The following is a 14,867-nucleotide window of genomic DNA, read 5'->3' as shown; positions in this document are numbered from 1 at the left end:
GCTGTTAGTTCTAATTATATCAGTAGTGTTAAGATATTTCAAATAAATTTGTCAGCCAAGTGTTGTAAGTCATGCATGCGTAAAATACTACTAGGCCCCACCTACGTGATGGCAGTGACTAATCCGTAGCTCCTTCCTTCCCGTAGGAGCTGTGTCGGCAGCGCATGGCAGTCAAGCCCCCAGCCGAGCGTCCGGAGCCCATCTCCTCCAGGATCAACAGCGTCTCTTCTCAGTTCAGCGATGGCGGTCAAGCCGTCAGCCCCTCGGCACGGAGCAGCATTTCCTCCTGGAGCGAAGAGCCTGCCCACTCAAATATGGACATCTCAACTGGTCACATGATCCTGGTGAGTTTCCAGCTGAGCAGTTTTGATGTAATCATCACACAAAACAATGTGAAATATGTCGAAAGCAGCTCATTTTTTCACCACAAACAGCCATGCAAACATATTTCATGTGAAAATAAAAATACTGGAGCTTAATGAAATTTTCAAATGACCAACCAACTTTAGTCCACTACAGTTTTTAACTAATATTGGCACTGCTGGGTACTAGAACTGTTATTTTTAGAATAACTACAGTATTTGTTGTAGTATTCCTAATCCTTATTAGTAACAAAAAATTAATACATTAATGTAAATATGCATGTAAATGGAAAACTTTTAACTAATTATAATTTATCTTTATTTTAAATAGAGTACCTTTCTTTAGAACACCAATACACGTGCACCCTATATTACACACTCAGAGCTGATGAAATCAGTTTATTTTAAAAAGAAAAGAAAAGAAAATAGAGAAGAATAACACTAGGCAATGGTTCCCTTGGTTAAACTAAATGTGCCCACATCTCGAGTGGTTTAGCTTTTCAGCAGAGCCTGTGTTGTGCTTTTTGGTGTCTGTGTTTCTACCAATATGAATGAAAAATGCATCAAAATAACAAACAAAATGAGATTGTTGTAACTTATTTGTGTAAGTTGCTTTTAAAATAATAATCTTATGTTTGGCTATCGTCAAAATGTTCAATTAAATTAATTCTAGGAACCAACACTGCAGCTCCTGTGCCAAGTGAAAATGACGTCAGTGATCGATCAGGGAAAACAATCAGATTATCAAAGTAGGTTAATTTCCCCGAGAAGGATTTTACAAAATAATATTTCAGAGTAAATTTCTATTTTGTTCTAATTATTCTATTAATAAGATGTTTGTTTTTTAATTGCCTGGCAGGTTAATAGTTTTAGATAACAACGTTTCTTTTTCTTCTTTTCATGCTTATCTTCCATTTTATCATCTTGCCACCCGCTTGGTCTTTTAAACTCAAACTACTCAGTTTATTTTTATATACTGTACTGATAATTTCCCCCCTCTCTCTCACACACACACACACACACACACGCACACTTTTATCCTCTTGTATCACTCTCTCTCTCTCTCTCTCATCTTTCTTCTTGTGTCTTTTTTTTGTTTTTGCACATCTCATTACACCCACAGTTTCTATAAGCAGTCTTATTTCCCTCTTCAGTACGGCAGATGAAAATCTCTATTGAACCTCGGTCGCTTTCTGCCAAGCGCCATCATAATTGCGATACATACCTACTCACTTCAACAACCCACCACCCACGGCACCACCACCTCCTCATCCCAACTCCCCCACCCTGCCTCCACCTCTCTCTCCTCTCTCTCCGTGCAATATGAGGCTGCCGGCAAGATGTGAAAGAGCGGCCTTTTTGATGTGTTCAATAGGCACAAAGATACTAATTACCCCAGAGAGTTGCGCCAGAGTTGTGTTCAGGAGAGATGACTCCCTCTGCAGCCCTTTGCTGCTGCAGAGTGTCTCTGTTGTTTTACACAAGCGTACAACCAAGCTAAAACGTTTGGCAAACGCACCCACAGTATATAATGCATGCATATAAAAAGCTTAGGTCACATACAGATGAAAATAGATTTGAGTTTTGACAACAAGGTCTGAACTTCTGCAGGTACGTTTGCTTTATCTCCGTGAGATGAATCCGGATCTGCAGAGGTGTCACCGCTGGAGAGTGGCATGAAATAAAGTGTTTGTCAAGCATTCAGTCAGTGTGTGGGCCACAGTCTGGTCAGGATGATTGCTGAAATTGTTAAATCATAGCAACAAATATGTAAAACGATGAGAGGGAAGCAAGGAGACAGACTAAGTGACTCTAATGTGGGTATGATGATTAATTTTGTGTAGGTGATGGAGATGAATGCAAATTTTAAAAGCCTCTTCAGAGCAAATTCAAAAATTCTAAGTGGACTTTTTCATCACAACATTTCATATATATAATATGGTGTGTTTTTTTTTTAGAACAAGAGACCCTCATCCCCATAAAATTAATTAAAATCTTTAAATTGTTAAATTCTAAATTCACTAATAACAATTTTCCTTTTTCAAAAGAAGTCTATAAGGAGTCAAAAAGTATTATTGTTTTTAACCCAATCTTAAAATCAGGAAGGAACACAGAGGATATTTGATGACTTTGACAAACCGTGGATAAAAATCATTACCTAGTCTTCGACAAATGAATGTGTCCTGAGGGAGAGGTGATAGGTTGGTGGGTTTAAATGAGCAACAGTAGAGTAAGTGCACTCTGCCTAGTGCCTAGCTTAATCAGCTAAATGAATTGTGAAAAAAGTGAGCTGATCATATTCATATGACTTCTGAAAATAGAATCATTTTAACTGGTAATGCCAAACAAGAACTGTGGAGGAATATTGCTAGAACTGCCTTTAGTCAGTAACAGTAAATTCAACAGTTCACATTGTGATTTTGTTCTGATGAGAGGAGACGATGTGGATGGGGGGCCTGTTATGAAATCATTTTTAGACCAAACATGGGAAAAAAATATGTTAAAGAAATGTTCACATTCAAAGTCTGAAGCATTAAACTGATGAATGTAAACAAGTAAGACTGCAGTTTTTAGGTGATATGACATGTTGTTGAACTGTGATATGCAAAGTTTACACTCTAACTTTTGGACATGTATACCAATAAAATCCCTGGTCAGCATCTGTGATCCAGTGTCAGTTAGTTAGAAGCTGCCTTAGGTTGAATAAGTCCAAAGTTTTTCGGGGAATCTTTCTGGTTTGGTGCCCCTGCTACCAAAATACACTGTGATGTTGCGCTTTCTTCTTATAAAAGTAACACCAGGGATGTTCCTGACAAAGAGAATTGGGTTGAGTCAGACCATATTGACTAAACACTCTAATTCCTCTAATTACAAGCAATGTTTTTACTCAGATGTAGTTAGGATTAGGAAATAATTGCACTTGCTTTAGTTGAGCGATTAGTTATGACTTTAATTTTTGATCACCAATTCAGTTTTATTTATATATTACCAAATCACAACAGCAGTAACCTCAAGGTGCTTTATATATTTATAAATATATATGAAGATATAAAACCTACACCTGCTGATCTAATATGTATATGTACACATACAGGAACCACTCTGGGTTTTTGCAGTATTTTGTGGTACCAGCAATAATGTCAAAATAATGTTAGAAACATCCTCTGCTACATCCAGAATGGTGGATTTTCAAAGAGCACTATGTTTTATTCATCTAACAAATGTATGCAGTCAGATATGCTTTTGCTGTGCCCATTTAATAATGGTTCCTGTTTAGTCGTTGGAGTATAAACATAAAATGTAACTCAAATGGACTCCTTTTAATTGCATCTATGCTGTTTAATAATAATAAACCTTTCCCGGTGGACTGGGTTTATTAGGAGCCTTCTGTGTAGACGAGGAGTTGATGTCTCATTTAACTTGAAGTCCATGTTGTTATTTCCACTGAGGAAATAAAACCGATAGGACACTGAGGATTCTGGTAGTTTGTAAGTCACAGCGTGCTCATCAACACGGGCCGTGATAATGTTGGTTTTTAGTTAATGTTAGCAGGCTGTGAGCTTTTTCAGTTATGTCATTTCCTTTTAATCCACTTCAGTTTTGGCCTGAGAGAGAAAAGAGCAGGAGCGAGAGACTGAAAACAGAGAGAGCAGATGTATCGTATTACACAGACTGGCCTGGAAGTGTGCTTCAGCACCTTGGACAGCTCCACGGTCTCAGTGAAACAAACTGTAGCTCTGATTTGTCCAAGCTGACTCCATCCAATAATACCAGTGTCATGTAGAAAAAAATTATTTTTTCAAAATGTCAGGAAATCAAGGAAGGAACATGATAGTTTTAAACCAGCCCGCTACTCTTTGAAACCGAAAGGTCAGATTGTTTTCTCAACCCAAGTTCTCTGGGTGGAGAAAAGTTCAAAAAGCAAAAAGCTTCTTACCAATTTTCTTAACTGTTTTTTCTGAGTAACATTTCTTCATGCCCCTCCCATCTTTCATTCTTCTTCTTTGTTTTTTTACCGTTTACCCAATTTTCCTGCTTTTTCATCCATGCAGCTTTTTATTGCATATTCTTCTTACCCGATTGCTTTTTTATGTGTTTACTCTTCATCCTTTCCCACTGCTTTCCCAATTCTGGTCTGCCTTTTTTTTTGTCCACCATTTTGAAAAGTGCCTACTTGTGACTGCTCATACTTTTGTTTTGCAGTCACAACTGTAAGAAAGAAAGAAAAACAAATCACATTTAAGAGAGCTCATTTGAAATTCACACCATGATGTGAGACCTGAGTAGCAAATCTGATGGCAACAAACCTGGGTTACAGTCGATATGTTTCGGGAAAAGTTGAGTCGTTCAGGAACCGTCACAGCAGGAGACCAAATCCATTACTAAGCAAGACAAGTTTGGCTCTGCTTTGAAAAAGCAAATATTTATATCTAATGCCCGGCCATGCACTCAAGTGAGGCAACTGTTGAGTGATTAATAAAAATCACCAGCTTCAAAGAAAGGAATAACGCGACTGCTCGTGAGCTGCAGTGCCCCTCCTCTCCACCCAACCCTCCCACCTCCCTACAAAAATTAATTGCCTCTCGTAAACCCCTGGCAAATTCCATGTCATCATCCACCCACTGATTTTAATTTGAGGAGAAACAGCTTTCACCATCTTATCTACGTTAATGTATTACTTGGTCCCATGTGACTGGGACCGAGATCCCCCCGCGCCCCCAACACCTCCCCCACATCCTCTCTGCTTGTGTCTTAAGAGGATTAGGCGACTCTATATATAAAGCACATTATCTTGTCGTTTGTTGCTGGCCAAGTAAGTGTTATAGATTGTGCTGCAGCGGAGGCCTCCGTCGAGATTAACCATGCTGGGAATCTGTTGTGGTGTTCGTAGCTCACCATTGGGCCAGCTGGGATGTGATCTGTAGAGTTGATAGGTCACAGGGCAATAGCTGGAGGATGAATGTGCGTCGGGAAATGGATGTTAAATCACTCTAATGTGGTCCGCTGAGGAGGAGGAAGAAGCATTCAGCTGCGGAGAAGTTAGCCTCGTGTCAGGATGATGTCAGCTTTTAACTAAAAATAAGATAGCTGCCTCTGTGTGAAAGATGGATGTCGATGGATTGGTTATGATGGATTATGTGTTTGTGGTAGAGTTCACAAATGGGAAGATTGTTGTCTGAACTGTTGCAAAATACTTAGAGCATGAAATTTCATTAGTTCTTAGTTGGCCTTAAGCATTAATTGTATCTGCAGATAGACTTAATTTTTAAAGTTTTTTACTTGTTGAAGGTGGCACCTTGTTCTAAAATGTATATAATGCAACATCGATCCATCTTTTCTTGTCCTCATGAAAGCTTTGGAAGCCTTTTTGTACTTCCTACACCGATGCAGAATGCATCAGATATAAAGAAGACTCTTTTAAGACATTTAGATTAGCTCTTAAAAGCCTCATCACTGACGCTGATAGCACCTTATGTAAGATGTTTGTTCCAGTATGACACCATTAGTGCAGGAAGAAGGTGCTGTTCCACAAGGAGAAAAAACATCTCTGTGACAAGTCTCTTATTCTTGGTTTTACCAGCTAAATTTATGAGTTCAGTTACATTTTCAAAGTAAAAGTGCAGATTCTGCAGATGGTCAGTGTGAAGCTAACCTCCAGTCAATAATAATTTGTCATCGGCGCAGAAACTGTTATTACCGTTAAATACATATAGTCAGGTAATATGTATTCTGCTCTGACATGAAGTGGAGCATAAAATAGAAATGCTGAAGTAGAGCACAGGTCCCCTGAAACTGCACTCGAAGTGGCTTCGATAAATGTGTTTTCCACCACTGGATACCCTTCCCTGCTGAGTAACAGTATCCCACAGTGATTTCTTTCCACCCACTTCCCCTTTCTTTTCACTCTCTTTCGATCCAAAATGGCTGCTGCATTACGTCAACCTCCCTATGCGGCCAGCTTTCATGCTCCCATTTCCTACAGGTGCTTAGGTGGCGCGTCAGAGCCACAATGGCGGCTCGAGCAGAGTCTTATTGCGTAGCAGGTTTTATTGAGCACCTTTGGCAGCTGTAAGCCCCCCCTGCAGTAAGGGGATTATTCAGTGTTTGGCCGACACATGGTGATCTCAGCACCTCCTGATTGGATTGCAATAATCCCTTTACACAGCCACAAAACCCTATTACTCTGGCATTAGAGAAGGAGAGAGAGGGGCAGGGGGTAGAGGGCAGTTGGGGGGAGGCATCAGATTTGGACACTGTGTGTGTGTCTTCTGTGGGACTGTGTGTCTTTCTGCACCCTATGTTATATATGTGCTTTCTATGTGCATGTGTATCTTCTGTCATTTTGTGTGTGTATTTGAGTGTTTGCTTAGTGTGTGTAGCTTGTTGACTGCATATGCTGCTTTTGTGTGTCTTTGCAGTGTGTGGGTGAACTATTTTTTGTACATGTGACCTTATGAAAACCTTTATGTGTGGTTTCTACTTTAGATGTGTGTATGTGCGTTTTCTTTGTGTGCCTTTTGATGGATCGGACCTCCCGCTGTTGATAAGCGGCTGCGTGCAGGTGGAGGGTCGCAGCTTGTGACCTCCTGTTACATCATTGCTGCTTTTAGCAGCTCTGAGACAAATTTAATAGACAGCTGATACTACAAGGAAAGTCTGTGTGTTTCAGTAGGGTTGTGTGTGTGTGTGTGAATGCAGTGTCATGTGTAAAGCCTGCTGTTCAACAGTGAGTATTTTGAGCTCACTTAATAAAAACTAACAAGCCTCAACAGGTAGACGTTAGCCGTTGAGTAGGCGTGTGCTTGTATGATAAAAATCATATACGTGCATTTGATCTGGACAGTTCTCCATCTTCTTCCGCCGGGCGGACATCTGGTCAGGTCGACTTCCATTTTTAACAAACTCCCCTCATTTTAGCAGAAAGCCATTAGGCCTTTTTTGGAAGCTAATTCTGATTAAGATCAGTCCCATTTGTAACTGCCACCATAAATCACCGCTGGTACCATTTAAAGAACCACACCAGCTCATTCCATTGCCTCATCCATTAAAAAACGAGCCTACCGTCCATATTTTCCGAAACTGGGCTGCTCATTTTCAAAGCTGCTTAAAAAACAAAGCTTCACTGTTCACCATCAGATACCATTACCATGACTTTGCCAAGTGTTATGGTCTTATGCCAAAATAATTTGTAGGCAGTTGATCAAAGTCAGTGCCTTCCTTAATTATGAAAACTAATAGGTAATGGCATACACTGCTAAAGATAGGTGCATCTTATAAAGTGAAATAGGACTTTCAATATGCATTTTGGCACTAATACTTTGGTTTAATGGCACCACTAGATAATTATTTGCTTTTATTTTAATGTTCCTGGAGAAAAAAAACACAAAGTTTAATAAAGATTAGAAAAGTGTAGCTTCTAAAATAGAGGATCGTAACTGGTTTAGTTCAGATGGTTCTCATCCTGAGCCAGAAATTTTAAGAATTGCCTTTAAAAAAAATCTGAATTTTAAGACGTGATTACCAAATTGAGCCAAAGTACAATAAAAACAATTGTAATCAAAGATTATTAAAAAAAAAGGGAAACCCTGTAGTGAATGCACCACAGCAAGTTTCATGTATGTAAATCTGTCTCTGATGGGAGCAAATGTATAAGCCTGACTCACCTACTCCCTTTTCCTCCAGTCCTACATGGAAGATCACCTGAAGAATAAGGATCGCCTGGAGAAGGAGTGGGAGGCACTGTGTGCGTACCAGGCTGAACCCAACGCGTGCACCATCGGCCTCAAGGATGGCAACGCGAAGAAGAACCGCTCCACTGCTGTTGTAGCATGTAAACAATGAGTTTCTCTTATTCTGTCTTTTCTTGCCACTGTGTCTTAAAGGTAGTAGTAGTGTACAATGTATGAGTAGATTTTATAGGAGACTTTAATTCATTTATTGACAAAGTGTGAACAATTGCCTTTAGTATCATCAAAATTGGATAATACCGTGTTTTAGTTTCTCTAACGTGGTTTAAAACCTAAAAGGTGTTGCAGTTAGGTTGGCAGAAACACAAAAAGAAAAGACCGCATTAATTTATCCTCACTGGTGAAGCACAGAAGCCATCAGTTCTGAGTGGAACCAAAATTCGGCTGTTACACCTCCTGATGTCAGTCCTCCAAACATGGTGGCATTACTCTCAGCACCTCTCAACAACACTCCCCGTATATTCTGAGCTCAGCCTGTATTATCAGAAACCTGGAGCAGATGCAGCTAGCAGAAGGGTTGTAAATTAGTTTTCTATTAAAGCTCTCCTGCACCGACCTCATCAATGATTAAAATTTCTAAGCTTCTGTGGAAATAGCCCATCTAAAAAAGTGCTGTCCCATTCTCTCCACCAGGCCGAGGCTTAATGAAATCCAGGTTGTCAGCAGGGAAAGCAGTTTGTCAGGAATAAATTGTGCTTCCTATTTGAAGCACCACTGGCTTCTTCAAGAAAAAAAAAATTCTGAACTGTTTTGCCGATCACCGGAGGCTTCAGAGGAGTGCTCGCAAGAGTAAAATGCACAAACTCGGAAAGTTTGTCCCTCTTAAAAATTCACAGGATCCCAGATGATTATGGCAGATTCTCTCAAGGCTAAACGGAAGCTCCTCAACATTCAGAGTTTTAATTTAGTTCTAGAAATCACTAAATGGATGATCTGCCTACCTCACAGCAAACACAACAGTTTCCTATCCAACTCAAATTAACCGATGCTTGCCAGTTACCTCAATGGAAAGACCTTTTTTGTGTTTATATTTTTTATAGCGGTATAATAATTGATACAATTTCTGCCTAATTGTGTAAAATATGATCAAAAAGTTCTGTCTCTACCTATAAAAAATAAAAAATACCCAATTTTTCCCTTCAAGGTCATCTTCTCGTGCACTTCTGGACTCAGTTCAGTGGGGCTATTATATAGCTAGAGCAGGGGTGTCGAACTCCAGTCCTCGAGAGCCGGTGTCCTGAAACTTTTGCATGTGTCCCTGCTGCAACACACCTGAATAAAATTTGTAGGGTATTAGCAAGACTTCACCGCATGGCGGCAACCCCCAACTCTAGTCAAGTAAATTTAAATAAAAGTGTAAGTTTAATTAAAAAAAGTACTTCTAAAACTAACTGTTCATTCACTCTTGAGCTGCTGTAACATAAATCAAATGGCTGAATTGCCACCTCAGCATGCAGTCAAGTTCTATAGACTCTTGCTAATGACCTACTAATTTTATTTAGGTGTGTTGCAGCAGGGACACATGTAATGGTTTCAGGACACCGGCCCTCGAGGACTGGAGTTTGACACCTGTGAGCTAGAGCAAGACATCGACTGAATTTTCTAAAGTGGCAGCCATGCTGACAGCATGCGAGAGTATAATCTTAAAAGGTAGAGCAGCCAAATGTATTAATGTGTTTATTTTGCTCACAGCTCTTAATACAGAGGCACCAGTGCACAGCAAAGTTTCAAAACTTTTGTCTCGAGAGTGTGAAGTGTTGTGTGAATTTGTTAGAGGTGCCCTACAGACACACAGAGAAAGTTAAGAATCAATTAATCAAATCTCTGAGGAAAAGTAAAGAAGAGATTTTCTTAAACAAGTCAACTAGTTTCCTTCTGAGCTCAAAGTAACCTTGTCAAAGCAGAAGGGAATCCACCCTTCATGACATGTTGGCATTGTTACTTCTAATCCAGCATTCTTAACACTTATACAGAGAGAGCCCTCATTATAATGCGTATAGCATGGCCACAGAACACTTACACTGCAAAGACGAAATATGCTGAATTCTTCCATTTTTGTTTCAGATGATCACTCCAGAATCACCTTGAAGGTGGAGAACAGCCAAGGCAACTCTGATTACATCAATGCCAGCCCGATAGTAAGTACCTCCTCTGCATTCTAACTCGGTGCTTCACGCCGCTGCTATGCCAGGCTGCCACAGCCCCCACGGGGCTTCACAGAAACAAAGGCAGCCTACCGTTGTCCAATATAAATTTTGATGCAATGCTTGCTTAGTTTCGGTGGCAGCCTCTCACAATATGTATGTTCTGCACCATGAATATTAATGATTGTTATACAGCAAACACCCCAGGTGAGTATTTGCTCTGGGGAGGTGTGGGAAAGGACATGCGCGCGGCTCTTGATTCACTTCTCATTTGTGGAAACAAAATTGATCCGTAGGGTCCTGGGAAACTATTGTTTGTGACCTTGGGTTATGCTAATTTGACACTACTTCGTGTTTACTGTTACAGTGTGCCTGCCTTACTGGGGTCTTTTTCTTTTTGGCACGGTACAGATTTAAACAGCCTGTAGGAAGGAGAAGGGGTAAGAAAGAGCCATATGAATTCAGTAAGTGAGTGTATCAATTTGGAAACCAGTGTTGAGTAGTAGGTTTACGTTTCCCTCGAGGCAGATACAGTGGTATTCCATTAAAAGCAACAGAAACGCTATGCATTTCAAATCTGGGCGTTACACCAAAACGTGGCTCTGTGTGTGCGATTGTGTGTGCGCAGGCGAGAGCATGTGAGAGAAGGAATCAGAACTATACAGGAACAAAAGAACAACCTTGTCTAATGTTGCAGGCACACAAATGCGAAAACGGAAGCAACACACGTACCCACACATACGCATACTCGCTAAAAAACACGCAGTGCACCATGCTGAAACCAAAAAGAACACACAACCTAAAAAACTAACAACACACACATACACAGACACACATGCCCCGGTGACATAGACGATTTGATTGCAAACAACCACGCAGACATACAAAAGCAGACGCTCACGCAGGAACACAGATGCATTATCACCTTGCATAGTATTAGTACTATGTAAGAACAAAGTACTCAGTGAGTTTATTTAAAGAATAACGTCTGCTGATAATTTTCTACCATATCAGTCTCTCTGTCTGGAGGTAGATGAGCAGGGACGTTTGCAATGTTGTTCAGCAGCTTGTAAAACAAAATCTTTCTGGCTTCCTGGTCAAAGAACAGAAAGGTAGGCCAGCATGGTGAGGTTTTCTTTGGCAATTATGTCATTTCCTTTTGCCATATTGAGGAAACTTGTTAGCTCTGCTCCCATCCAGACAGAAATATGAACTTAATTCAAGCTTTTTGTCACTTTTGAACACTAGAGTGTAGGTTTAGGGGCTGTGGTCACAGCAGGTTTTGCACTTGCAGCCTCTATTTTGTGCACAAATCCTCTGAAGAGGAGTCCTGACAAGGCTTCAGGTACAAACTGGCCAACACAGTTAAAAATTCTCAGATTTTTCAAATACTGCAAAGCTCATCAATGATTTCTGTCTTACCAACCAAGCCAAACACAGATGGGACAACACAGTAAATAATGCTATAGGAGAACTTTGAAACTTGACCTTGAAGATGATTTTTGTAACCTAGCAACAATAGGTGCCTGTGAGAAGTGATCTAAAACTGAGTTCATATATGCTTGCAACATTAAAAAAAATCCATCCCAATGGTGTCCATGCAAGGTGCTTCTCCTTCCATCAAGAGTAACTGAAGCACCGTGACACAATTGTATGGTGTTGTCCCGAAAAAATAAAATGCTGCACATTCCCACCAAAACAATTATCTGTATCTTAGAGTAGCTGTTTTCTGCCAACTGTCTGATCAATGTAAGGTTGATCCATATGTTCTGATTCGACATCATTTACATGATTGAATTAGGTGAGTTGTAATGGGGTTTGAATTGGCTCTGCTATGAGCAAGTTTATTGCATAATGGTCAGCCTGGTTTCAATGCCTTGTGACTTTTCTTCCTTAACTTCAATGTGGAGGATCAAGGATTACCATTTTACATGATGCAGTTTGGACATATCAGGTCGCTAAACTCACTGTTTTTTAGCTCTTTGAGTTTGGCATAACTACAAGTTACGCCAACGTGGCAATTCACTGATTAAGCAACAAAAGCTGAACATTTAATTCTGTCTTTTTACAAGTTTGAATGTGGAATGCAAACTATATTATTGCCATCTTATGTTTTAAAAGAAAAGCAGAAGGATCACAAACTTCGTAGGAACTTTTTTATTGGTTATCCTATGTTTGTTAATCAGAGTTTTACAAATGCCCAACTTTGTGTGGCCCAAAGTCCAACGCACACATGTAATCAGTCACTCAGTTGCACAAAGTTACTCAGAAACACGATCAATCACTCAGTTCCTCCTTGAACACACAAACACCGTTAGTCTGAAACAGACTCAATAGTTTCCTTGCAGACTCAATCAAACGCACACACTTTCTAAGACATAATCAATCACTCACGTATTACTCAGACACACACACATTTATTTTGGTGCATGTCGTGTGCAGATAACACTGACTTTAAATCAGCCTCACAGTGTTTATTGGCAGTCCGGTTGAAGTTTTTGATTAAGGTTTTAAAAGAGTTGCACTGAAGAAAATTAAAGCAAATATTGCATTTTGTTTCCACTCTCTTCGACATCAGTGCGTTAATGCATCAGGGTGTAGCACAGGCTGTCTGTCCTGAAACGCTACCCAGCAAATAGTGCTGCCAATTTCACTGAAAAGAACTTTTGCATGTCCAAACGACCTCAGTTAAAAGAAATAACCCAGGAAAAACCAAGGATCTAACACTGTATGAGAAACTAAAACAGGAAACACAAGTTTCCAACGCAAGTTTGCTTGTTAGCTTAGTCAAGTATGGTCACACTTCACCACCAATGTAGATTAGCTTCACCTGTGATAAATAAAATATTTTCAATTTATGGTTCAGTGGGAAGTCTACATCGTAACCTACGACGTAACCCATCTGAACCCTTCAACAGAAGTCTAAGTCAGGCGTTATGGGTCTGGACTGCAGCATACTCGATTACCAGCCAAACTCACTGACAAGACAACTTGCATGTTAGTATGCTTCAAAATGTAAAGTAAGGAGAAAAAGTGGTTAAAAAAAAAAGGAGCAGGATCAAAGATTTTGACTTGTTATGAACACAAGTCACGACATAGAAGTTTTAAAAAGGATCTGCGCATGCTAACGATGAGTTTTGTCTCAGTGATAGAAGCTTTATGATTATCATTTCCTAAAATAGACTCACAATTACAACTAATAGCTGGCAGCCAGCATTTTAACCCCAGATGGAATCAACACACAGACACACACCAACACACACACAGAGGTGTCAGATTGTAGTAACATCATCAGACTAATCAGACAGTGACACATGCACAGAATTTGACTCCTTCCTTCCACAGAAAAGACAAAAACCCAATAACAGGGATAATTACGCACGTCACATCCTCCACTTTTTTCCCTCATTAACAGGAGTGTGTGTGAAAGAGAGAAAGACAGTTGTCCTTTCGCAATGTCACTAATGGTGGGGTTTAATTCTGGATACACTTTGAGATGTCAGGAAGCATTGTGTCTCCGCAAAGAAAGGGAGGGTGGAGAAAGAAATAAAACGACAGATGTCAAGAGTAGAGAGCCCTCCTGGTGCGTCTTCCCTTCTCTGCTCATCTTTTCATCTTTATAGTGACTCTGCATTTTCTCCCAGCCTGCTGTATCTTCCCCTACCGTTTCTCATCTTCATCCATCACAAGGTTTCAAACTTTACAATCTCTTTCCTGCCTTACCCGATCCTTTTCTTATAATTTCCCAGATCTTACCACTCTGAATCTTCCAGGTTCTTCTGTTTTTTTTCTAAACCAGGCTCTAACACCCTGGTATAGGCAAGGGGAATATTAGTGCTTCATTCAAAGCAGTCACGGATGTGAGTGAAATTCTGAAAACCTCTTATGTGACTGGAAGGCAATAGATTTTAGCTTTTGATGCTCCTAAGACACTCATATTGTGTAATGCTTAGTTCTGCTTACACACATGGGAGGATTTTTCTAAAAACTGGGTAGAAATGTCTCTCGCAGACATGAAATAAATATTCAGGTACATGGACAATCAAATTAAATGTTTTCTGTCATTTTGCTACAAGTCCAGCACTGATGTTAAATAATAACCTCGAGAAAAAAACTACCCAAGACTAAAAGAAACATATGTAAATGACTGTCCACATATTTTCTTGGCCTTGAAAAGTGCACTTCTGCCTCCAGCTATTTTTTGATGCAGTTCTCGCCGTTTTAATGAGCAAAACTCGCTGCCACCATGTCGCCTTTTCTCTCTCTAGGTAAAATTATTTTAAGTTCATTAGAAGTGCATTATTGTTTGGCATTCATAAAAGGAACAGAGGGCTATTAAAGACAATTTGGTGTGCAGAAAAACCCCATAAATTATCTGTCTTCCCTCTGTAATTGCTTCCAGCTAAATTGGTCAGCCAATTATTACATTTACTATACAATTTGCATGGTAATTGGCAGGGTTGTCACTCACTTGCTCGCGAATTCAGCTCACGTTCGTCTCCTGTCTTTTGCTCTCGACGCCTCCGCCACCCTTCTGGAATTTTCATTAAGTTAAGGAAGAAGTCTGAGTTGCTCTGCAGCCGCTCAGCTCCTTCTCCAAGAAGCTTCTAGCC

At 40.0% G+C, this 14,867-nt stretch overlaps 1 protein-coding gene across 2 annotated transcripts in view; it reads left to right on the top strand.

Moving 5' to 3' along the window:
* Window positions 1-14,867, top strand: part of LOC100697792 (receptor-type tyrosine-protein phosphatase N2) — a 208,867-nt gene that overhangs the window by 163,396 nt on the left and 30,604 nt on the right. For both annotated transcript variants that reach the window (XM_005476816.4, XM_013272749.3), the window contains exons 14-16: window positions 147-344; window positions 8,046-8,193; window positions 10,175-10,248. In XM_005476816.4, coding sequence (XP_005476873.1) covers window positions 147-344; window positions 8,046-8,193; window positions 10,175-10,248 — 420 coding nt within the window. The remainder of the gene's footprint in view (window positions 1-146; window positions 345-8,045; window positions 8,194-10,174; window positions 10,249-14,867) is intronic.

Source organism: Oreochromis niloticus, linkage group LG18 (assembly GCF_001858045.2).
Source record: "Oreochromis niloticus isolate F11D_XX linkage group LG18, O_niloticus_UMD_NMBU, whole genome shotgun sequence".
Taxonomy (NCBI): Eukaryota; Metazoa; Chordata; class Actinopteri; order Cichliformes; family Cichlidae; genus Oreochromis; species Oreochromis niloticus.
Note: the sequence above shows the minus strand (reverse complement) of the source record. Positions and strands in the feature narration are given on the sequence as shown.